At 37.5% G+C, this 26,880-nt stretch overlaps 1 protein-coding gene across 3 annotated transcripts in view; it reads right to left on the minus strand.

The window, feature by feature from the left end:
- Positions 1 to 26,880, minus strand: part of AGAP1 (ArfGAP with GTPase domain, ankyrin repeat and PH domain 1) — a 471,115-nt gene that overhangs the window by 253,146 nt on the left and 191,089 nt on the right. The window contains exon 10 of one of the 3 annotated variants that reach the window (XM_063317855.1): positions 16,945 to 17,796. The exons of the other annotated variants lie outside the window; for them this stretch is intronic. Within the exon in view, the coding sequence (XP_063173925.1) occupies positions 17,770 to 17,796 (27 nt within the window). The 3' untranslated portion in view covers positions 16,945 to 17,769. Of the gene's footprint in view, positions 1 to 16,944; positions 17,797 to 26,880 lie in introns of those variants that run through there. 3 annotated transcript variants of the gene reach the window in all.

Genomic DNA, 26,880 nt, shown 5'->3' on the forward strand with positions numbered 1-26,880 from the left:
TCATCTCCAACAGATAATATTCAGCCTCTGTTCAAGGAAGAAGAGTGAATGAGAGTCTACCACTTCCTGAAACAATTTGTTCCACTACTAAACATCTCTTAATATAATGAATTTTTTCCTCATATATGACCCTGGGAAAGAAGATTTAGAAGCAAAAATAAGGGATTTAATGCAATGGATTCAAATATTGTATTCAAATTAATTGTCTGTAAAAGCAGGAACAATATTATTTCAAGTGGATATTAATTAAATACACATACCCAAAATCTGGATTAAGCAACACACTGCATTGTTTTGCCTTGTATGATGCGTCTTAATCAGATATATACGGAATTCCTCAAAGCTTTAAGAACAATATTAAACTTTCTGTCCTGATAGAAACTGTTTCCATAGAAACATCAAGAACACTAGTTAACAGAAGCTTTGGCACTGTGCTCCTCCCCAGACAAGCTATTTCACAAATGAATGATTTTTGCAGCTTACTCTGTAGAACATTCCATGAAATAGTGAAAAAGAATATAGGATCCTTAGCCCAGTTCCCTTGTGGCTCCCTCCTTTTTTTTTTGTTAGTAATATTTCTGTCATTCTACTAGGGTGTACGGTACAAAGGGTTACACTTTAATTGAGCTGTCAGCATCTCCAACAATCCTATAAAACTTCGATTATGCACGGCAGGGTTAGTGACACACTTGTTATTGTGGATGCCCTATTTGCTAAACCTGACCACCCCAACCCCCACAGGTCACATAACCCAAGCAACCTTCCTGTCATTAGCTGTGACTATTCCTACCTCACTGCTGTGAAAATCACACAAGCAAAGGCTTCAAAGCCCTAACCAGGACTGAATTCAACCAGAAGCTAATCACCCACAAATCCAGCTCAAATGGCAATAATTGGCTAAACTGCTCACCTCTCCAGAGCTCAGCAGTAATTTGGGATAATAAAGAAAAGAATTATTCAGCTAACTGCCCTGAAATGTATGTTTTGTGACCGACACACTTCACATTTTAATAATGATGGACACAAAATCCAATTTAATGTAACATCTACTGAATAACAAACCTGAACATTGAAAGAAAATGAAGTGTTTTTTAATGGCCCATATTATTCCACAAAAAGATTTCAACTTCATGTTATAAACCAAAAAAGGTTTTGTGAGGAATCCTTACACTGTGAACTGTATTAGATTTCTGAACTAAGTGAAAGCTCCAAGTTAAAAATAATATATACTGCATCTATTCCTCAGACCTGTGCAAAATGAATGCCATTGTGTGTGTGTGTCTTTTGGATTTTTCAAGAGACTTTGCTTACCATATCCTCTCCTGGTAGAAGCTTAATTTGCATGGCACAAGTGCCTGCTTCAATCCTGGGCATCTTAAGTAACCAACCATTTCTGCCTAAAGCTTTTGAGAACCTATGCTGGTCTGAATATACAATATCATGATAACTGGACTGGTCTCACTTACTATAAAGTAGGTGATAAACCTATGTGTGGCTGTTATTTTCAGCAATAACACCCTTCCTTCCTGTGTTACAACGAAGCAACACAGCATCCTCTAGGTTAAATCACAACTCTCAACTAGTTCTTCTAATTTTTAATTTATTTTAAATGATCACAGATGTATCAGTTTTAAAGCAATCTTGTTCAAAATTACTTGAAATATATGTACAAAGATTATTATTACTTTATCATAAAACCAAATCTATGACTGCCAGCACTGGTCAAAATTCAGGCAATTGTGGCATCCATTCACACAGAGGTGCTTGAAGTATGTTTTTCAAATAAAGCATGGCAAACTCATATGAGAATGAGGAAATTTTCTGAAGTAGCATAGAATCTTGGTAATTAAGAGAAAAAATGTGTTAAATACCTCTGGGCACCAAAAGATCCTTGGCTGTAACCAACAGATCTTCTGATTATTGCTAGAGTAACTTATTTTACCATACTGATTATAAGATGCCTTTTGGGTTCAAATATTATAGATATGGAAGAATTTGGCCAGCAACATATACTGTTAAACAATTTTTTTCAAGGGGAAGGCAAGCTATAATATGGAATATGATTGTCACTGCATACTATATAGTCCTAAACAATCTGTCCTTATTTATTGTAGGTTTGTTTTGCACTTACAGTATATTCCATGCCAGAAAGATAATACAGCAATCCTAAGAATATATGTTGACAGTAATATAATAAAACTGATATAACATTGTATGTGATTCTACATATTGAAATCCACTCAAAATAGACAAAATATACAGGCATACACCAGTTCAGCCCTCTTCCTCATATGCCAGTTTTCTATGCAAACAATTTGATTTTATTTTATATTCAATCATATCATCCCATACCTGTGTCTGAAGTGCAACCGTCATTATATAATTACCATCTCAGCTTCAAAGTCTGGATATGTTTGCTGAAACTAAATTGAAACTTAGCTGAAGTCTGATATAGGAGTAGAAGAAAGCATAAACATGCTGTTAATACAAACTAGGCAAAGCTTTTTGCTTGGCTCTCATGCTGGATAAAGCCAGGCATTTTTCTGTGATTAGTGAAACATGTAAGCAACTCTACTGCAATTTGCCTTAAATATTCTTTCTTGCCTATTCAACTTCTAATTTTTTTCAGTGCTTAAAACTGAAACGGTGCTTGATTATACTGGTTTCCATTATAACTTGCTGAGCATTAAAGAATGACTAGAAAGCAAACTAAGTGTTAAGGACTGGCACACAAAAGAAATAGTATGGAAAATAACAAGATAATTCACCAACTGCATATTTTGTGTTCTGAATGCTGAAATAGTTTGTGGCCTTTGGGCCACTATGAGCAAGTGCTACAGTTGCCACATGATCAGCATTAAGTTGGTGTGATTGGCTTTTCTGCCTCCCACCTAATTTCTATTTTAAACTCATCCTTGATATTAGGCAATGATGAAGTGTTGAATTTGCATACATTTCAATACATTAACATGCAAATGAATAATGACCTTTCCTTCCTCTGAGAAAGTTGGCAACTATGAACTGCTACAATTCCTGGAGGATTATATTCTACTGCATTAGATATGAGTAATCAGGAGAATGTATTCATTTCCCTTGAGTGTAGTCCTTGCAAGTGTCAATTCCATCAATGAATCTATCCTGCTATTGTTCTAGTGTACTTCAGGGAAGCAAACTCCAGGATTTTTTCCCTTTTAAATCATACCAGAAAATTATTATTCAAGTCTCAAGACTCCATAATAAGAGTATCCTATTAGGAATTGTTTTTAAAACTATTTGTTTTTTTATGACATGTGAGTAACCAAAACAAAATATAATTTTAATATGGTATACCAAGATTTTTTAAAAGTTAGACTAAGTAATGTATATTAATTGCAAATAATTAAATATTTATCAACATACATTTAATTGAAGCTGGAAGCAAAGTACTTCATGCCATAGTTCCAGTATTTGTGATTTCAGAATGTATATGATGATCTCATTTTCTTCTCAATCAAAGAATCTTTTTTGATGGTGAAAAAAATATCGATGAAAATTTCAAAGACAGATTAAACTCTTCACCCTTATGTCAGTCAGTTTATTTGGCTGTTTCCTGCTTCTCCAAAACTTCCTACATCTCCAAAAGATCTATAAAATCTCACTTTTAAGGAGTATTCCTAGTATTACAACTCTTATAATGAAATTAATGATTTTTTTCAGAGGTAAAACTGCTTAGCCAGTTTGGTCTAGTAGTTAAGGCAATGGGCTAGAAACCAGGAGTCTGTGAGTTCTAGTTCGGCCTTAGACGTGAAAGCCGGCTGAGCGACCTTGGCCGGTCTCTCTCCCTCAGCCCAACTCACCTCACAGGGTGGTTGTTGTGGGGAAAATAGGAGGAGGAAGGAGTATTAGGTATGTTTGCCACCTTGAATTATTTATAAAAATAATAAAGGCAGGATAGAAAATAAATAAATGAATAAATAAATAAAAATAGCAAGCAGATACCACAATTAAGAAAACTACCTCAGGAAGCTTGTCAACGCCGCATGTCAACAGAGTTCTTATTAGTTCCTGGGAACTTCATAAGCTTCTTGTTATGGAAAAATAAATTAACAGTCACAGACAATATTAGCAGATGAAGCAAGGACTTAGAAAATTCCCTATACCAGGTATATAGAGGACTGCCTAGTCAACAGTACAGTGAAAGGAAACCACAACATTTCAAGAAACAAAAAAACCCTGAAATTTTGAGATTTTGCCAGTACACAGGAAATAAGAATATCAAATAAGGATATCCAAAGAAGATATCAAAATTTGCCAAATAATAGGCAAATTCAATTGTATTATAATCAAAGATCAGCATAAAATAATAGGCAAGATTAGAATTGTGGGAGGAACATAAATGTATCAAATGGAGTTTCCCAACCCAATTGTTTTAGGCCAAACAAAAGGGGGAAACACAACATTTCTTATTCATAGAAGAACTGAACTGAAGCATGAATCTCCTTACCCAATGATCCTGGCAAAATTACATAAATGAGATTGATGTTTTAGAACAGATTTCAGTCTATAAAGGCAGAATTCACTCCTTATGCATGGTTTCAAATGGGTGAGGGTGACAATCTATGACAAGATCAGACTCTTCCTGAGGATTTCTGCAAGGAGCAACGAAAGAGGGAAGGAGAGGAATCTTGACAGTCCAAATTTAAACCTGAAAAAATAGCAAGGATTTATTTTTCATAGTGCTTTTTATATGACAGAATTCTGTCACCTGAACATGTGATTGCTTGTATTCTAAAGTGGAAGAGTAAAGATTAAAGATTTTTTGTACTATATATTTCTCTTGATATATTTAGAATTATACAGTTTAAGAAAACCAAATCACTTCTAATAATTTTATTTTCACAAATACCAGTTAATCCCATACCACCACCAAGAACCAACAACAACAACCAACAACAACCAACAATAAAAATTATTAATTGTCCAGCAAAATAGACCAAGGCATGCAGTATTTTCCCAAATCTTCAGAACCATCTCAAGACTGGGTAGTTTTTCTTTATTTTTTAAGGCAAATTTATATATCATTACATTCCCCAGGCATCCAAGCATTTCTTAAAAGGAAAACATCGGATAGAGGCAGAAGAGGAAGTGCAGCTCTCTGCCAGACAACTTTCAAAGAAGAAATGACTAATACTGTTATCAAAGCTCAGAATGATTATTTCCAATCACAAACATGTTGGGTAAAAATGAAAGGAGAGAGAAATAAAAGTGGCATCACCAGGGATGTTTATTACAGACTACCTGGGAAGGCATAAGATATAGATGACCAGTCTTTCAAAGAGGCATCCAATAGTGATAATGGGAAATTTCAATTATCTTGACAACTACTAGGAATCTAACTCTGTCAAGAGTCAGAGGTCTAACAAACTTTTGTTCTTTCTTGCTGACAGCTTCATTGTGGATATATGCAGAGGTCTCTAAAATGCTGAAGATAAAAGGAATATGTATGTGAAATGGGAGGAGGGGACCATAACCAAAAAAGAATATTTGGTGGGCTCCCAAAATTGCTGGAACTGAGTCAGAAAAGCTAAAGCTCAGAGTGAGCTGATTGCAGAACTTCTCACAGTAATCTTTGAGAATTCCTTGGAGGGCCAGTTGAGGTTCCAGAGGATTGCAGGAGAGCAAATGCCATCCCCATCTTCAAAACACAGAGGAATTAGGATCCAGGAAAATACAGGCCCACTCAGCTCTACCTCGGGCAAGGTCTTCAAAACTATTTTCAAGCAGCATGTTTGTGAGCTGAAGTTAACAAGAGCCAACAGGTTTTTGTTGCAAAGAAATTGTGCCAGACTAATCTTACCTCCTTCTTTGTTACTAGTTTAATAGGTAAGATTAAAGCACCAAGAGGGCAATAAGGGGGTTTTGTTGGGGAGTTTGTTTTTAATCTTGTAAGCCGCCCAGAGTCACTTAGATGAGATGGGCAGCTATATAAATGTTATAAATAAATAGTCCATATTTTATCATTTTATGAATGAGAACATTGTGAGGCAATCTGTGGAAGGCTTTGCTGAGTTCCAAGTACATTGTGTCTGTTTCTCTGATCTCCTTCTTTGTTACTAGCTTAATTGATCAGAGAAAAAACATAGTGTATTCAAGGTAACTGCCCTTGAAGGGCATCCAGAAGCTGCAGCTAGTTCAAAATGCAATGTTGCTGGAAATTATGTGTGCTCCTAGACCAGTGCATGTTACCACCACTACCACCATCCCGCTCTGCAAGCTGCATTGGTTTCCAGTATAGTAATTATCTATAAAACCCTTCAGGGCATGGGGCTGGATTATTTGAGGGACCACCTCTCCCTGTGTCTACCCATCCCATCACATCCAGCAGGAGAGACATGCTACAGGTCCCATCCATTACAGATTGCCATCTGATAGGGCCCTGGAAGACAGCTTTTTCAGTCATGGCACCTGTTCTTTGCAACATCATCCCTCAAAGAGATCAGATTAGCTCCAGCCCCTATGTCACAAGGAACGGGGGTAGGAATTTATGGCAGAGCCTATGAGATGATTATGTTGATGCTGGATTTTGGATATTTGCTTTTAGCTTTATCCCAGCTGCTGAATATGTATTACTTGTTATGTTGTTGTATGGTTGTAATTTTTAATTGATGATGAGATTGGCAACCATACAAACTGAAAGAAATAAACAATTTTGTATTAAATATCATTATTTCCTATGATTTTGAAATTTCTGCAGATACAGTATAAAGTTGCATTTGTCTTTTTACAATCTACAGCCACACATTTGCAATCTAATAAAATGTATTCTTTTTCCTAAGTACTAATGCCAAACCAATTATCCCCCAATTTATAGCTATACATTACTTTGTTTCTTAAATGAACTATTTTCCACTTTATACTGTTTATCTCTAATCTATTATTTTGAATTTGATTCTATCTTATAAGACATTAGCAGCTTTACCCAATTTTGAGCCATCTGCAGATTTGATAAGCATACCCTCTACCTTGTCATGTCATTAGCAAAAACACTGAAGAATACTGGGGAAGGATTGAATCTTCTGGCTCTTTACTATTCAGGTTTGATGAAGAACCATTGATAAGAAATCTCTAAGTACTATTTTGAAGGCAATTATACTGCCGTCTAATTGTCAAGCCATCTAGCATACATTTAGCTTGTTAATTAGACTGTCCTTGGATATTTTCTTCAGATGATTTGCTGAGATGCAGATAAATTATGTCAACAGCATCTCCCGTTTACTACTGAAGTTAGTTGATCAAACAATAAGGTAAGGTCAGAATGGAACAATTTGCTCTTGACACATCCATATAGATTTGTGGTAATTTTTGCACTGTTTTATAATTTGCTCAAAAAATTTCCTGGGTGCTGATGTGAGACTGACTGACTATAGTTTCCTGGATTATCCTTTTTTCCTCTTTCTTGGGATGAAGACTTGATCGATTGATTGATCCTGCCTTTATTTTTTGTCAACCCTCCAACATCTGCTACTTCAACAAATCCCCAGAATTTCTCAAACTTAAAGTTTGGCCAGACCATGAGAAAAATTATTGAATGCCCTAGAAAACAATTCATGTGGGTCCGGAGATTTAAATTCATTCAACATTAATAGGTGTTCCTGGACTATGTTTCTCTCAGTCACAAGTTTCAATCCTACTCTTGCCTCTTCACAACTTTGTTGGAAAAGATAGAACCAAAATAATCATTCAATATGTCTGCCTCGTCTGTTACCTGTTACGATTTTGCCATCTCAGAAGCTACACTGATTCTTTTCTCTGCCTCTTATCTGAATACATCCAAAGAAGAATAATGTGGTTAGGATTCTTCTCCAATCCTCCCACATTTTGTGGAATATTTGTACCTTTCCTGTTTTCAGATCCTCACTAAGATTTCTGTGCAGGTATGTTAACTACCTCTGTTGTCTTCTATTTTCTTCCTTACTGGAACTACTTGCAAATTTCGTTTTTAGCAATTCCCACCCATCTTTAGCTCTTTTCCCATCAGCTTATTCTGCTATATCCTTCTTCTTACTTTTCTGAGTATATTTCTTGAAGTATAAAATATGTGTTCAACTATATTCAGCTTTAGTCTCTCTTAAAATCAAGAAGTCCAGCATTAAATGATCACTTTCCACAATGTTCCTGCTATTTCCACTTTCTATACTAGATCTTCTCTATTTATTGGTTGTATCAAATCAAGGACAGCTGATCTGTTGCTGTTATCAGTAAGATAAGCAAGACATTTTCTAGAAGGATCATACTTGGCATAGTTTGTCTCCTAATTTATGCTGGGATAACTAAAGCCTCATTCCCACTCCATCACTATTATTTCTCTCTCTCTCTCTCTCTCACACAATAACACTTGTCCCCAGTGGATTAGCAGGATGGGATAGTTAACAATGGACTTGGAAGCTGTTTTGTCATACCCCCTATGCTTGCTCCTGGCAAACCACATATTTCAGATAGCACATTATGAATATGGTTAGAACATACTTGTTTCAGTTCATCATAGTAATAAGTCACAAGCAACTATGATTCTCCTCTTTGTCTTCTGGCAAGGTACAGTTGTATTTGTCCTACTCTTCAGGAATCCACCATCTTGCCTCCCATTCCAGAGTTTCTTTTTCTTCCCCTGAAGACTCAAAGTTTTTTCTTTCTGCAAGAGCCTTAAAGATGTATCTCAATTCCAGTGATGCAAAATACCTCCTACATTTTTTCCCTTCTAGTAACTATTTTTGTCCCTTGGGATTCTCCTTTGTTTAACTGTGTTCCTTATGGAGAACTGCTTCCTCTGTCAGCTTCTGCTGTAACACCTCCTTTCTTTAAAGGAAAAAAAACAAATCTTTACCCTGTTAGTTCTTCCCGTTCACTAGCTTAGCTTGCTCGTTCCCTGGAAACTCATACTTGTGATGGTTAAGCTCCTTACCATTTGCAAGGAAACTGCTTTTCTGATACTGCTTTTTCACTTTTAAAATAGATTCTTCTTTTACAATTCATAACATAGAGTTTGTATGTCTCAGTGGGAAATTGAGAAAACTATTTTCAGTTACTTTTTCAAGTATAAGTAGAGATAAATAAATAAATGAATAATTGATTTCTCTAATAGTGCAGAACAATTCCATATAAAGATACTGGAATGTTAAAATAGCATGCTCTTTACTAAAGTAAAAAATAAAAACAAAGCAAGAGAAAACCAAAGAATATTTTCTCACTACTAGAAATCTCACACACACACACAAAACCTTAACAATACTTCCAAGTCAAGCTTCACTTGCAATCTGGGGTCCTCCTGAACTCACAACTCCTGCTCACAGAGCAGGTAGCAGCCATGGCTAAGGGGATCTGCACAAATTCATCTTGTGTGCCAGTTGTGTCCATTCTTAGATCAGGAGGCTCTACTCACAGTCACTCATGTCTTGGTCACTTCCTGACTGGACTAGTGCAAAGCTTTTCACATCTGGCTGCCCTTGAAGAACATTCAGAAGCTTCCGCTGGTCCAGAATGCAGCAGTACACAAAATATTGGGTGTACCAAGGTGCACCCGTGTGATTCTGCTGTTGTGTGAGCTGTACTGGCTCTCAGTAGGCTTCTGGGTGCAATAAAGGTGCTAATTATCACATTAAAAGTTTTGTATAGCCCAGGACCAGGTTACTTGTGGGATGGCCTCTTTCCAATGGCTTCCATCCCATCAGATCCAGCAGGGAAGGTAGGCTCCAGTTCCCTGTCATCTAGTGGGACCCAGGAGACATGCCTTCTCTGCCATGACACCTGTCCTACAGAACAGCCTTCCCTCTGAAATCCAGATGGCCCCAACCCTATCGGCCTTCCATAAGGCTGTGAAGACCTGGCTTTTCTCCCAGGCCTTAGGGCCAGGTTGCTAGTGGAACCCAATATGTGTGTTTTGGTGTTATGATTTGGTTAAGTAGTTCGGTTACTGTGTCGTGGTTATCTTTTAATTGTATTTCTTTGGTCTTGTTTTGCATATTGTTTGTTACTTGTTTAAGATGGGCAGCCATGTACATTTTCTACAACAAACAAATAAATTACCAGTATCTGTACTCATACAGGTTTTCTGAAAGTGTTGCAAAAGTGTGTGTCGCTGCCTTCTTCCAGAAGTTGTGTGCCTTTGTGTTTTCTTACTTCTCAGTTTAGCCAACAGCTTGAAATTCTCAAGCAGTATCCCATTCAAATATAAACCAAGCCAAGTCTGCTTTGCCCTTGAGATCAGCCAATATTGGCAAGATGCTGACAATGACTGAGACAGAAGTCCTAAGATGAAGAAAAAGACAGAATTACTACTCACTTTCCTTCAGATAGAACAATTTCTAGTGGTTTTGCTTGCTGTAAGTTTCCTGATAAAAACAACTTGGTGAGAAACTTTGTTGTTAATAAGGCTTATACACACTATGTTCTTATTTTAGGATGTGGAAGTCTTAAGCTAGAACATATGTTTTGATTAATATATACAGTAAATTCTAGGTCTATTTTTTTCAGAAATAGGAAGTGCCAAATTTTGCCCATTTTTAAGTCTGATGTACAAAAATAAGTAGAAAATTAGTATTCATTCATTCATTCATTCATTCATTCATTCATTCAATTTCGAGACCACTCAGCCCCATAGCAAACTCTGGATGGCTTACAGATAAAAATGAAAAGAAAAAGAAGAATAGGAATAGGAAAAAGAAGACTAACTGGAATCAATTATTTAAAGAATATTTAAAAATAAATTATTTTATTTTTTTAAAATAATCAGTTACTGATTTCAACTATTTACTCCTGTGTATATTTACACACATCAATACTTCATCCACAGATAATGTAGGTACTAGATACAGAAGACAACAGTACTATGAATTTTTAGCGAAGCTGAAAGCCAGGCATTTAGTCATAAAGCACAGAAGTAGCCTACCACTCTTCTATAGGTAGTCTTCACTCAACCACAGCTGAGCCCAGATTTTTGATTGTAAGTTGTTACGGTTGTTAAGTGAGTCCAGACTAGTTTTTAAGACCTTTTTTTACCACAGCTGTTAAGCGAGTCACAGCAGTCATTAAGTGATTCAAGATTGGGGCTTGTGGTTTCCTTCGGTTCTTAAGAAAAAAACGTGGTTGTTAAGCGAACCAGGAGTTACTTTGCAGTACTGTGGGGGGAAGAGTGTGATAGTCATATGTTTTCTACCAAAACATGACTATGGAAATGCTTCTGTGGCTACAGTAATATTATTTTCAGTTAATATTACTGTTATTTTCAACTAATATTACTGGTAAATTATTGAAAACTTTTACTGTAAGGTCTTCATTGGAATCTTTGTTCTACAGTACAGTACTAAACAGGTTTAAAGGTACTGTACTGTAAGTTTTTTTTTCCTGCTGTAGTAAACTGCAGCTTTTGTTACTGTACTGTACAGTACTGTATATAAATCTGATTTTTATAAAACAACTGTTTTAAAAACAGTAAACCAGCATTCAGTATTGCTAAATATAATTAAAAATTAGGCAGAGGATGGAACATGCATGCCACCATACAAATCTCTACTCAGGTTACACAAAAACTGGGAAAAAATTAGAGGCAAGCCATGTGTGGTGCAGTGGTAGGCGGCAGTATTGCAACCAAAATCTCTCCCCACAACCCAAGTTCGATCCCAGCGGAAGCTGGATTCTCAGGTGGCCAGCTCAGGTTGACTCGGCCTTCCATCCTTCTGAGGTCGGTAAAATGAGCACCCAGCTTGCTGGGGAAGGTGACGACTGGGGAAGGCAATGGCAAACCACCCTGCTCTATAGTCTGCCAAGAAAATGTTGCAAAAGCAGCGTCCCCCCCAAAGGGTCAGACATTACTCGATGCTTGCACAGGGGACCTTTCACCATACAGTACTGTATAGAAAAAGTACTTACTCTTCCATACAGTACTGTACAGTAAGGCTCACACAAGCCTCCCTCTGCTGGCTGCTAAATCACAGGAAGTAGTGCAACCATGTGACTAGGCCTGCTGCCTCAGAAATCCAGCACTGTAAGCCTGGAGGACTTCCTGGTTCCAAAGGGTGGACATGTGATCCAAAATGGCCACCACTTCTGTGATGGCCACTTCCAGATCATGTGATTGTGGAGGCCTTGTGAGGGTCGTAATTTCGGGCCCCCGTTGGAAATCTACTTTTGAGGTACCATTGTAACTTTGAACAACCTTTAACCGGCTGGTCGGTAAGTGAAGACTACCTGTAGTACTTTACTGAAAATTAATGAATATATGGCTACATGGCACAGATTATCCTTGGATCCTTAGCAGTATGAATCTTAGCTATTTTTGAGTAGGTAAGACCCATTCTGTGGTATCGTAAGTGAAAAGTATATGTGAACTTCTTCCAGCAAATAATGGTTCTCTTCACTGCACCATCTTTATTTCAGATTGGACAAGTCTAAAGATGTTATTTTTAAAAAATTTTCTGGATGATTTTTAAAAAAGTCTTTTTCAGAGACTGAAAAGCCCATTATTTGCAAGTTAGAATGAGATTTAGGCAATGTATCACACCTGCCTTGGAATGTTTTTAATAAAACAGATACATATTCCTCTGTTCCATAGAGATAAGGCAAAAATATGACATGCACACAAATACAGAAAAGAGAAAAGACAAAATGTGGTGCTGCTCACAAAAGCTCAGATGTTATTGCCTAAAGATTTCTGATTCAACAGTTATTTAAAACTCCTGTATTGAATTGCATCAGAGGTACAGCTTTGGGCATTAGTATGTTGCCACAATAGCTGCCCTTTGGTATTCTATCTGTAACAATCCCGTTAGAACAGTCACTCTTTCCTGTAAAAGATAGTAAAGATATAATTAATTATGTTCATTGTTCCAAGAGAAGGGAGAGAGAAGTACAAAATGCAAAAACTCTTCATTTATATCATGCATTTATCCAACCACACAAGACTATTATATAGGGGTGGGGGTGGGATGATTGAAGAGCAACATCTACCCCAAATAGCTTACACTGCACATTTAATTATTTTACATCTTTTAAAAAGCAGCTATATAGAAATCATACATCTTCCATTTTTGACACATACTGAACAAACTGATTTAAGGATGCATATGTGCACTCACATATCATACATGTTCTGTTAGTATGTATATATGATTATACATGGGGGTATATGCACGTGTGTGTGTGAATACACATATACACAAACAGAAACAGAAACCTATGCAGAGTTACACACCCATCCAAGTTACCCAGAGTGTAGCTAATGGGATCTGATACTGAATTTAATTTTAATGAAGAAAGTTGCCAGTAGCAACAAAACTGTCAGTAGCAGCCAAGCACCATTAATAAAGGCCCAGACAACATTAGTGGCACGACAACAGTACAAAAGGTTCCTCCCCAGTTCATGCTGTGCTAAATTGGCTGCCCAATTTTTCTTAAGTGTCCATACTATTTAGAAGACAATTTATTAATTTTTCTCATCCATTGTCAGTTGACAGGCCATCATTTTGTATCTAGAACTTTAGACAAAAATTAATTGAAAAGCCTGAGAGTATTTATGAGGGATATTATTTGCCAATTATTGCATCAGTTATTTTATATACTAAAATCAGAGAACTCTAAAATTGTGTGGTCAGTAAAAATTTGCATAATTTGAATGTATCTATGAAAAATAAATATATTTTCTATCTGTAACACTGTAGCAGGAGAGCATAACATTGGATCTAATGTTTTATATGAACACTGCAATACAAAATATAGCAATAGAAAATAAAATACAAGATATGAATACCCTTGGATTTTAAAAATTATCAGCAAATTACCAGTAATCTGTTATATATAGGAATATCTTAGTTATGTAAATTTACTGATTCCATAATTATCATGTATAAACCAATCATGAATTTCACTCTTCTACCTTTCTGTTTAAACACATTTAAATGTAGTATATTCTATGCAGTATCCTTACAATAATGTACCTTTAATTCTTCCCGTATTCTTTTGACAAATTAGAGATCAGTATGTTGTGACTAAGATCAAACTATACTAACTTACAAGCTAACTGTCTGTATCATACCATTATTTTACAATCTACAATCATTCAATATTAATTTAATACAGTAAGCAAATTTAAAAAACAACAACAAATAGATGTCAGGAGTTTGCAAATAACTGAAATCTCTTCAGAACTACAGTAACTATACAAACCTTTCAAGAACTCTCTTTATTCTGATATTTTTATCTCATACCAAGGCTTGAACATGATAACCTTCACATCCATTGAGGTAGCCACACAGTATATGAAACACTATGAATGCATACATAAACAAGTTCTCTGGCTCCGCAGATTAAAGACTTGTGCCATTGAGAACATATCATATGCAGCTAGACTTGACTACACTAGAGAAGCATGCAAGGCTTGCACTAAAAATGGTATATCCACTCAGTTAATATGATACAGAACAGTACAATACAATAAATTATCATATGTCTAAAAAATGGGATAGCTTCCAGAATTGGAACTGACAGTGAAGGTATGGTTGGGCACGAAGGTTTGCATGAATAGCACAGTATGCTACAAATCTTCTTTACCACCTCATTCCTGATTCAGACCTTTGTGCCTGCTAAAGGCCATTGCTGATTGTCTTGGAACCCCTGAAACACAATGTGATGAAATGTGAAGGGTTGCAGCTATAAGGAACCCATTTCTGTTCATTGTAGGATTTCTGAAAACAAATGATTAAACTCTTCAATCAATCTGGATTATATCAACATTTGGAACCAGATTACATATATATTTCCATGAAAACCTGTTAGTGCATATGCTTTTTAAAATATCTAACTAAAGAGGCAAACAAGCCTTTCCACTGCACCAATGATCCATGAATAAATGCAACAACCAAATTAAAATCAGAACATTTTCTTTCTTTCTTGTCTCAGTCAATTAATTTTTAAAATTCTAAGAGAAGAAAAGTATATATAACAGTAGGTGGATCAATAAAAATAAAAATGAGATTACTTTTAACATTTTATAAAACTTATGACCAATCTTTCTCTCCATACCATAATCCAAATTCAGTTGTATAAAAATATAGACACAAGAAATAAAAATATGACAAGAATTTGAATTAAACTACTTAAGAGACAAAAACCACTTAGTTCACTGGATGAAACCACCAGCGTGGCAGAGCTCATTTTCTGCTCTTTCATTATTTCCCACCCTAAAGTATAGCTCCATTGTGCTATCCAAGGAATCAAGGGCTGCAATTACATGAAGTAGCCCTATTAGACAGAAACCTCAGGTGCCAAGTAGAAAAGGGCAGGGAATGTCTTTAAATGAGAAGATATGTTGGGCCTGTCACGCACCTTCCAAGCTGGTCTGTTGCCCTCAGGAGTGATGGAGGCTGATGCTCTATTGCCAGTGTTGAAATAACACAAATACCATACTAGTTAGACTCTTATTTAGGAATGGGTGCATGTATGAAAATTTAAAATGGGAGAATTTTGTCTCTTTTGAGCCAGTTTTAAGACTGCCTTCCTCACCTACAATTCAGTTCAAAAGTTCAGAAACATCTCAAAAGATTCTTTTACAAACACTGTATCTTCCGTGGCCTATGACTGCTATTATACATGAGACCTTTCTATCCCATCCCTCAGGTAGTATTCTGTACTAAGGCACAGAATAACACTTCACATTTCTAAGGCCACTATATATGAAAGGAATCTAAAACTGCCTTCAACAGAGTTACCATTCCTCAGCAATCACTAAAAATCCAGACTGGGCTTATACTCCTATTTAGCTGCATTTGAACAGACCCAGAAAGTACAAGCATGCATGTTCTCACATATACAATACACAATACATGTTCAGTATACAGTGTTTTGTTGTAAACTGCCCAGAGTCCCCCTTTTTGGGGAGAGATGGGTGGTAATAGAAATTTGAATGAATGAATAAATAAATTCATTCATTAAATTTGAATGAATAAATAAATAAATACAGTGTTCTCACATATACAATACAAAAAACACATACAATGCCAGTCAGCATAAGGCCTTCACCCACATTTCATCCCCTGAGTAACTTAAAGAGGGAACCCCTCCCTTGTATCACCTTATCAGAATCACTACTACAGGCAGGCTATTCTAAGAGCAGTGGAAGAACACGAATTTCATGTTAAATTGAAGAAACGCCTTTCATCTACCATTTTTCTACTATTGGTACATTTCCTGCTGAAACAGCAGCAGATTTAGGGATTAAATCCAATGTACTTTAATATCCTAATAGGTTTTCCCCTTATGTAATGCTACACAAAGGTAGACAGGTACCTTTATTTATTGCAGTCTTTGACCAGCCTTGTGTGGCGCAGAGTGGTAGATGGCAGTATTGCAACCCAAACTCTTCCCACAACCCAAGTTCAATCCCAGTGGAAGCTGGAGTATCGGGTAGCTGGCTCAAGTCGACTCAGCCTTCCATCCTTCTGAGGTTGGTCAGATGAGTACCCAGCTTGCTGGGGAAGGTGACTGGGGAAGGCAATGGCAAATCACCCCGCTATAGTCTGCCAAGAAAACGTTGTGAAAGCGGCGTCCCCCCAAAGGGTCAGACATGATTCAGTGCTTACACAGGGGACCTTTCACCTTTCACCTTGACCAGTGTGTATACATATACATATCAAATTCTACATACATTATTAAAAAATAACAATTAAAAGAAATTAAAAGAGTTAAAAAGAAAAGTAGATGGAGAGGATAACATTTTGAAGGTATCAAAGAAATGCAATTTTATTGGCCTATATTTGCTACACAAGGGAAAAAATAAAGTAAACTTGAATCAAAATAAACCATGTAGCATAAAATTTGAATTTAAAGTCCAACAGTACCCAGACTGGGAGGGATTGTATACAAAGATTGTTATTTAAAAAACAAAAACCTCAAATTCTTTTTAACTGAGATACTGCATACAAGAAAGAATTAGTGGAGTTTATCAAACTGAGAAAAAATAATATATATTTCATACTTTGCTGGAAGAAATAGGTGATGGCCTTTTATAGGCAAAGAATACCAGAGAATTATACAGTCACAAAAAAATAAATAAAAATAATTCTACTCTCTACAAAATTATTCACACATTCAGCACTGAAATTCTATAAAAGAACAACAGCTTTGTGGTCCCTGGCACAGAGGGAGATTTCTAAAATTAACTGTAAGCATATTATGAAATCTCTTTAAAATCCAAAAGGCTTCCATTAAGTGAGTTGGAACGTAAGCATGCTGAACACCAACTAGAACTAGATGTCTTTGATGCTGCAAGTTTTGATGCAGTTGCAGGCACAGACAGGCACCATTTTGAGACTGAGGAACAGTCAAGTGTATACCACAAAGAAGAGGAGATAAGGACACCCAAACTGTACAAAATCCCATTTATTTTATCAGTTTTGTTATAAAATCAAGTACATAGCAGAAGAAATTAAGGGCTCTTTGTAAATAGCCAAAGTTTCAGGGGAAAGGACACATTTTTACTACATCTACCTTTTTAACCTCTTTGTGTCAGCAGACAAGGGTGCCTAAGAAACAGGAAAAAGCTCTATAAGCTATCAGTGGGCAAATCTGAAATCCACCTCTCTGTTACCTCCTACTGCTAATTCATCATCCCAGCATGAGACAGCTAGACTGATTGTAAACCAAATGCTACAATAAGGGCCTCAGCTGACCACCAAAAACAGCAAAAGGGAAGGGGAGGTTTTGATGGGCAAAAGCCTGGAGAAGGCCTAAGATAAGTGCTGGCTGTCAGACAAGGACAAAGAAGGGCAGGCCCTGAGGAGAGAAGAGATAAAAAAAAAATCTCGACAACTGCTTTATCTGATGAGGGTTATGGCTAATTAATTATAAACTCAATTACCTAACCCTTACTTCAGCAGTCTCTATTCATTAAGAGATAAAAACTTGACTGACTGCTAGCTTTTGCAGGCACACACAGCATGCTTATTTGCTCCCTTTAGCACACAATTTCTTAAAAAAGATCTCCAAAAGCATTTTGACCTGTCAACTTTTTCTCTAATAGAAGGAACATTTCCGCCCCCCACCCCGCCACCCAAAGCGCCCTGGGTTGCACAATGGGAGGGCATAGCTTCCATGCTGTGCACTGGCGTTTAAAAGCAAAAACCCAACATTAAACAATAGGGATTAGGTACATCAAAGTCCTTGTTTCCAGCTGTGTTTCAGTTTGACAGTGCTTTTGAACTTTTTTACATTTTAACTTGAAATTTTAATTTTGGGTGTTGGATGTTTGGCTCAGATAAATCAACTAGTCAAAACAATTTTAAAAATTAGCCCTATTATATTTGTGCAATACTCTTTGCATGACAGTCTTTATCTATTTGGTATTTTCAACTGTTTTATGTATTTGTTTTATTAAAATGCATCAACTGTTCTACATAGCTTCAAAAATGCTTGTAAATTAATTACAATTTTAACTATGGGTTATATCACATTATTTTGTAGGATATCAACAGACTAAGAACTCTCCTTTAACAATCCAGTTATCACAAGATATTGTTCAACTTCATTATCTGAGTTACATTCACTTCTCACTGTTAACCATTTCATATCTTTTGGGTTTTGACCCCTAAATTTTATTTATCCACTTGATTCTCATTAAGTTTAAAATGATAAGAATTGTATTACATGACAAAGGTACATACAGCAAATAGAACATTTCTCCCCCCCGCAACAATCCCTGTTGATATAATGCCTTGAAAGTGTTCTGAAAGTGCTACCCAGGTTTTGATATTCTTATCAGATCACTTTTAGAAAGCTCTGAAGCTCTGTGTTTTAATTTCTAGAGTGTTTTGGTCAAGACTTGCTTTCTAGGGACCTATACAATCCAATTAAATTTGTGATGAACCAGCTAATGGGTCTGCAATTCCCATATTTGCTTCCTAATTCAAGCTTTAATTAGTCTCTACTAATAAAGCCTCTGAAATTAGCAGGCTGTATATGAATATTGCTTGAGAAGATATGGGGAGAAAGTTGACACCGGGGCCTTTTCTTGGTAGGACTCCATGCTGCATGAGCGGAAATCCATTTGTAAAATGGGACTTTCCCCTCCATCCTTTCCCTTTGTAAAGCCACGATGCATCTTCAAAATCTGTTCAGAAAAGCTGGGGACCCTACAAAAGTCTGAGGGTGTTGGGAACTGCAAGAGGCTAAAGTCAGCCTTCTGTCAGCAGTAATGGAATGTTAACAGAGAAGTACCACTGGATTCCACCCAGGATTTGCTCCTCTATTTAGTGACCTGCTATGGTTGCAAAGTAGGTATTTTAGATGTCCTTGCTTACTGTTCTATTTTACAATACAACAGAAGTACAGAAAATGATCTGCAATAGTTTGGAATGCAACCTCCATCATGTACATTTTCAGGAATTTTGGAGAACACCACAACAAGTCCACTGGCATGGCTGCTGTTTTCTGGCAAATGTTTTCTGCTGTTTTCTAGCAGCCATGGCAGCCATTTTGTGAGTATACCCATTGTATGCTTTCAAAATTCCAACTGTGTCTCCAGCCCAAAAATTGTTGCAAACCACTGCTGTAAAGCATGTGAGAAAGCACCATTGTCTGTCTGAAGTTATGGCTTTAAATCAGTCTCTCTCTCTGTGTCTTGTAGTTAATTTTGTATACCCATCTAACCCAGCTAATAATGGTTTGTTTTACATGTGTTTCACACTTTATTGGGTAGATACCATTAGTACCAGTAGTATAATAAATTAATCAATTTCAATTTATGCAACTTTCTTCTCAAATATGGTAGGAGTGGTATCTTAAAAAAAATTAAAATCTTCAATTAAAAAATAAAGAAACCTTTCAACAATACAATTCTCATCAGCGATAAAATGTTTAAAGAGGAAGAACAGTTAAAAGACAGTCTGATAGTTCTTACCTTACAAATTCCCAGGTGAACAAATATTTCCTCAACTGTTGCTTAACAAAAACACTGCTAGAGAGTTCTATAACCAGGACATTGCCACTGGAAAGACCTTGCTCCCAGCCACAGCATTGCAAGTCACACCCATGGCTGAGTTTCTCCAGCTGATCTTACTGCATCAGCTGGTTGATACTGGAGAGGTGGCCTTTTAAATACTTCAGTTCCAAGTCCATTAGGGTTTTATACATTAACCCTAACACCTTAAATTGAGTCCAGTAACTTACAGACAGCCTGTGCAGTTCTTTAAGATCCAGTTTAGCCTTCCCATTTAATCAAGGAAATTAGTTTTATAAATTCCAGTTGAGTTCAAGGGTAGCATCATGTAGAAAATTTTGCAGTAATCTAGTAGTGAGGTTATAAAGGTGTGGAGTATTAAACTAGGCTATCTCAGTTCAGGGATTATTGTAGCCTGCAGTCAGAGCTGGGCATAGGCCTTCTTTGCTGACCTTACTGATAGCTTGAAATGAGAATGCCATCTTCCTAAGTTTGAGAACCACCTTTCTCACCACTGCCTCTAACAACTGTCAAGCATCTAGACAACTTGTCCTGTTTTGGGTGGAAAGAAGAGATGGTGTTGAGCATTGTCTGCATACTAATGATACATACAGTCTAAATCTCTGAATGACTAGCCCCAGCAACTTCATTAACTACTGAGCTGCAGGAGAGAAGGAAAAGAAACTTATGGGATCCCACAGTACAAACAAGAGTAGAAATTGTGGATCCAAAGATAAATTTTCCACTGCTACTCTCTAGTAACATACAGGAACATATGAAACATAGTGTCTCTGATTCCCAAATGACTGAGATCTTCAGCAGAATTCTACTGACAGTGATGTTTAAAAAGCCATTGAGAAATCTAGAAAACTCAATACAGTACTGCTCCCAAATCTGAAATGTGAGACAGTTCATAAAGTTGCCTGATTGATTACCTTGATTTGGGAGCAGTACCGTGTTAAGTCTATCAGGTACACACAAGTTCCTACCTGATAGATTTGAACAAATTCTACAGTATGGCTCTGAAAAATCAATTGCTGTTTGTTTGTTCCTGATAGACTTAACATGGTACTGCTCCCAAATCAAGGTAATCAATCAGGCAACTTTATGAACTGTCTCATATAGTCTGTAGTTGTATAATATGCCAATGGATGTAGTGTTTAGTATAGTTAAATATAACTGTAAAGCAGACTTCCGGTGGGGACATGGCAGACTGAACAGCTGTGCCTGCGGGCTCAGCGGGCAGAACTGACAATGAGGCCGTTTTTTCAGGCTCAGGCAGGTTTTTCCTGAAGCCCAGGAGTGTTTTTCCAGAAAAAGGAAAACTCCTGGAATCACCCCATTTGTCCTCCAGATGGCTGCTTGCATCCAGAAGATCGCAAACAGTATTCACGTTCGACTGGTAAGAGCTAGCCGGGAGGCTGGAATGTCACCATTTTCCAAGCCGTGCTGTAGCCTTAAAGGAACACTAAGATGGGCCACGCCATTTCTAAATCACCCAATTTATATTTCTTTTAAGTACACGTACCCTGAGAGAGGCTTTCTATAGCAAGCAGAAGTGGGTTCTCTTGGTGCTTAACATTAGTTTTGGGATCAATTGTTTTTAAAAATTATTTTAAAGTTTTGGACTTGTTTTTCATCCAGATATTAAGGAGGATTGAGAATAAATAATTGTCTCCCTGTTATTATTTTTGTACTAAATTTGAAGATACTAGCATTTTCCTACACATTGAATCGGCTGTTTTGAACTTTCAGTTTTCTGCTTCTACTTTCCCTGGGGAACTGTCTGCATATTTCACTTTTACTTGGGTAAACACATTCTGGAATTTATTTATATCTTCGACTTTCGCTGGTTAAGCTCCTAGGGGGCGCCATAATCTACTGCTTGAGACATGGAGGATTTTAAACAGACTTCCTCTGACTTCCAACACAATTTTAAAAAGATTCTTTCTGATTCCTACCAAGCTTTTATGCAAGGCATTCAGGACATTGTGGAAAATATGAGCTCTAAAATATGTCATCTGGTTGGGGATGTCATGGATAAAACTGAGGAATTTAACAGCAGCAGAAATGTCTCTTGTAAAAGTGAGATCCGGGCTTCTGTTGAAATGCTGGATGAAGATTGGATAGTTGAGTTGAAGAAATTAAAGGGAGAGATCAAGTTGCAAGCCATAAGTGGAATTGATATTCTGATGCAATGCCATGGAAAAGAAGGAGTTATTATGTATGGGAGGTCTCCTGAAGAGAAGTTGGAGTTTTTGAGGGGGGCAGTTGGGCTGTTTGATTTTTTTAAAGAAAAAATCTCTATGTGCATTGTGGGGACATGTAAATGCTCTGGTTTATTTTGAAGTGGAATAAGGGTTTAAGAATGTTTATCTGGATTGCTTTTAGGGTTTGGCTGATTTCATTTATCTTTAACAATTTGGATTAAGATTATTAAGGTATAATAAAAATAATAAATGTCCAGTTTTGGGTTTAATATGATTAAGATTATTAAAATTGTTGTATTATAAAGTACAATGGCAGACAATTTATATGTTTTTTAGTTTGATCTTTATTATAGTAGACAGGAATATATAGAATAGTAGTAGGAAGGAAATAATTAAATAAATGTTATCTTTGGGGGGTAAGTTGATTAGGATATATCTATATATATGTATATGTATATTCATATTCATATTCCTTTTAATATAAGGAGAGGGAACAACTATATTTAGTGATTTTTATAATATGCCAATGGAATGATTTATAGAAATAATGTGATTTTTTAAAATATAGAGTAAGGAATTGATTATGGAAAATTGTTGTACATCCTTGCTGTTAAAAGTCAGAAGTCACCTCTTTTTGTAATTTTGAAAATTTTTTCTTGTGTTTCTACACTTTATTTTTTTTCTTTCTAGTTTTTTGTTTTTCTATAGCTTTTATCTTTGCTTGAAACTTAATAAACTTCATATATATAGCAATGTCAAGAAAATTAGCCTGTCCATGGACTGGTCTAGCTGCAGATTAATGGTAGAGTTAAATTTATTGCAAGACCTACTGACATTTCTCAAAGGCCTTCTGTATTTGAATCCAGATGATAAAGGTGCCATCAGCATAAAACTCAAGAAGAGCAACTTGGGCCCATGTATCAACCAGGGGTGGAGCAATTACAAGGAAATTGCTTCATTCTTCTCTGCCAAAGCTAAAGAAAATGAGTTAATGTCTCTGTTTGATTTTCTTCCATCCCTCAAATTTTGACTCTTCTCCCAGAACTATTTCTTAATCAGTGTAAGATAAGTTGTGTAATTAAAAAAAATAGTATTCAATTTTGTCATTCTTCCATTTTCCTTCCTTCTTTCCTTTTCTGTTATCAGTCAGAATGTAAGCTTAAAGTAAAACCATGTTTTAATGGACTAACTTAGGTGAGTTGTTGTTTATTCGCTTAGTCGCTTCCGACTCTTCGTGACTTCATGGACCAGCCCACACCAGAGCTTCCTGTCGGTCGTCAACACCCTCAGCTCCCCCAGGGATGAATCCATCAGCTCTAGAATATCATCCATCCATCTTGCCCTTGGTCGGCCCCTCTTCCTTTTGCCCTCCACTCTTCCTAGCATCAGCATCTTCTCCAGGGTGTCCTGTCTTCTCATTATGTGGCCAAAGTATTTCAGTTTGGCCTTTAATATCATTCCCTCAAGTGAGCAGTCTGGCTTTATTTCCTGGAGGATGGACTGGTTTGATCTTCTGGCAGTCCAAGGCACTCTCAGAATTTTCCTCCAACACCACAGTTCAAAAGCATCGATCTTCCTTCTCTCAGCCTTCCTTATGGTCCAGCTCTCACAGCCATATGTTACTACGGGGAACACCATTGCTTTAACTATGCGGACCTTTGTTGTGAGTGTGACATCTCCGCTCTTAACTATTTTATCGAGATTTGTCATTGCTCTTCTCCCAAGGATTAAGCATCTTCTGATTTCCTGACTGCGGTCAGCATCCGCAGTAATCTTTGCACCTAGGAATACAAAGTCTTTCACTGCTTCTACATTTTCTCCCTCTATTTGCCAGTTATCAATCAAGCTGGTTGCCATAATCTTGGGTTTTTTGAGATTTAGTTGCAAGCCAGCTTTTGCACTTTCTTCTTTCACCTTCATCATAAGGCTCCTCAGTTCCTCTTCGCTTTCAGCCATCAAAGTGGTATCATCTGCATATCTGAGATTGTTAATGTTTCTTCCAGCGATTTTAACTCCAGCCTTGGATTCCTCAAGCCCAGCTTGTCGCATGATGTGTTCTGCGTACAAGTTGAATAGGTAGGGTGAGAGGATACAGCCCTGCCGTACTCCTTTCCCAATCTTAAACCAGTCCGTTGTTCCGTGGTCTGTTCTTACTGTTGCTACTTGGTCGTTATACAGATTCTTCAGGAGGCAGACAAGATGACTTGGTATCCCCATACCACTAAGAACTTGCCACAATTTGTTATAGTCCACACAGTCAAAGGCTTTAGAAATGGATCAATAAATAAAACAGAAATAGGTGTTTTTCTGAAACTCCCTGGCTTTTTCCATTATCCAGCGGATATTGGCAATTTGGTCCCTAGTTCCTCTGCCTTTTCTAAACCCAGCTTGTACATCTGGCAATTCTCGCTCCATGAACTGCTGAAGTCTACCTTGCAGGATCTTGAGCATTACCTTACTGGCATGTGAAATGAGTGCCAGTGTTCGATAGTTTGAACATTCTTTAGTGTTTCCCTTTTTTGGTATGGGGATGTAAGTTGATTTTTTCCAATCTGATGGCCATTCTTGTGTTTTCCAAATTTGCTGGCATATAGCATGCATTACCTTGACAGCATCATCTTGCAAGATTTTGAACAGTTCAGCTGGGATGCCGTCGTCTCCTGCTGCCTTGTTATTAGCAATGCTTCTTAAGGCCCACTCAACCTCACTCTTCAGAATGTCTGCCTCTAGCTCACTGACCACACCATCAAAACTATCCCCGATATTGTTATCCTTCCTATACAGGTCTTCTGTATATTCTTGCCACCTTTTCTTGATCTCTTCTTCTGTTAGGTCCTTGCCATCTTTCTTTTTGATCATACCCATTTTGGCCTGGAATTTACCTCCAATGTTTCTAATTTTCTGGAAGAGGTCTCTTGTCCTTCCTATTCTATTGTCTTCTTCCACTTCCGCGCATTGCTTGTTTAAAAATAATTCCTTATCTCTTCTGGCTAACCTCTGGAATTTTGCATTTAATTGGGCATATCTCCCCCTATCGCTGTTGCCTTTTGCTTTCCTTCTTTCTTGGGCTACTTCTAGTGTCTCAGCAGACAGCCACTTTGCCTTCTTGGTTTTCTCTTTCTTTGGGATGTATTTTGTTGCCGCCTCCTGAACAATGCTGCGAACTTCTGTCCATAGTTCTTCTGGGACCCTATCTACTAAGTCCAGTCTCTTAAATCGATTCTTCACCTCCACTGCATATTCCTTAGGAATATTAGTGAGCTCATATCTAGCTGATCTGTGGGTCTTCCCTAATCTCTTTAGTCTGATCCTAAATTGTGCAAGAAGAAGTTCATGATCTGAACTACAGTCAGCTCCAGGTCTTGTTTTTACCGACTGTACAGATGTCCGCCACCTTTGGCTGCAAAGGATGTAGTCAATCTGATTTCGGTGTTGTCCATCTGGTGAAGTCCATGTATAAAGCCGTCTCTTAGGTTTTTGGAAGAGAGTGTTTGTTATGCAGAGTGAATTGTCTTGGCAAAATTCTATCAGCCTATGTCCTGCTTCGTTTTGTTCTCCCAGGCCATGCTTACCTGTAATTCCAGGTGTCATTTGACTGCCCACCTTAGCATGCCAGTCTCCTGTGATGAAAATAACATGTCTTTTAGGCGTGCTGTCCAGTAGGTGCTGCAGATCCTCATAGAACTGCTCTACTTCAGCTTCTTCAGCATCTGTGGTTGGGGCGTATATTTGGATCACTGTGATGTTAAATGGCTTGCCCTGAATTCGAATTGAGATCATTCTATCATTTTTTGGATTGTATCCAAGCAGTGCTTTAGCCACTTGACTATTAATTATGAAGGCTACTCCATTTCTTCTGTGGTCCTCTTGTCCACAGTAGTAGATCTGGTGGTCATCTGATGTGAAGTGGCCCATTCCAGTCCATTTCAGTTCACTGACGCCCAAAATGTCTATCTTTAATCTTGACATCTCACCAATAACCACATCCAATTTGCCCTGGCTCATAGATCTTACATTCCAGGTTCCAATGGTGTGTTGATCCTTAGAACATCGGATTCGCCGTTCACCACCAGCACCGTCGGCCGCTAGCCGTCCTTTCGGCTTTGAGCTAGCTGCGTCATCACGTCTGGGGCTAGTTGAACTCATCCTCTGTTCCTCCCCAGTAGCATTTTGACCATCTTCTGACCTGGGGGTCTCATCTTCCGATGGTATACCGACATATCTCTGGTTGTACTGATCCGTTTAGTTTTCACGGCAAGAATACTGGGGTGGGTTGCCGTTACCTTCCCCAGGGATCGCATTTAGTCTGACCTCTCTGTCATGACCTTCCCGTCTTGGGTGGCCCTTCACAGTTTAGCTCATGGCATCATTGAGGTGCTCAAGCTCCAGCACCACGACAAGGTAACGATCCTTTGCTGAAGAACTTAGGTGAGAGAGTCCATTAAATACTAATATGGAAGTAAGTAATCATATGGGTATTCCCTGTAGTAACATATGGCTGCGAGAGCTGGACCATAAGGAAGGATGAGAGAAGGAAGATAGATGCTTTGGAACTGTGGTGTTGGAGGAAAATTCTGAGAGTGCCTTGGACTGCCAGAAGATCAAACCAGTCCATCCTCCAGGAAATAAAGCCAGACTGCTCACTTGAGGGAATGATATTGAAGGCAAAACCGAAGTACTTTGGCCACATAATGAGAAGACAGGACACCCTGG

Source organism: Candoia aspera, chromosome 1 (genome assembly GCF_035149785.1).
Source record: "Candoia aspera isolate rCanAsp1 chromosome 1, rCanAsp1.hap2, whole genome shotgun sequence".
NCBI lineage: Eukaryota > Metazoa > Chordata > Lepidosauria > Squamata > Boidae > Candoia > Candoia aspera.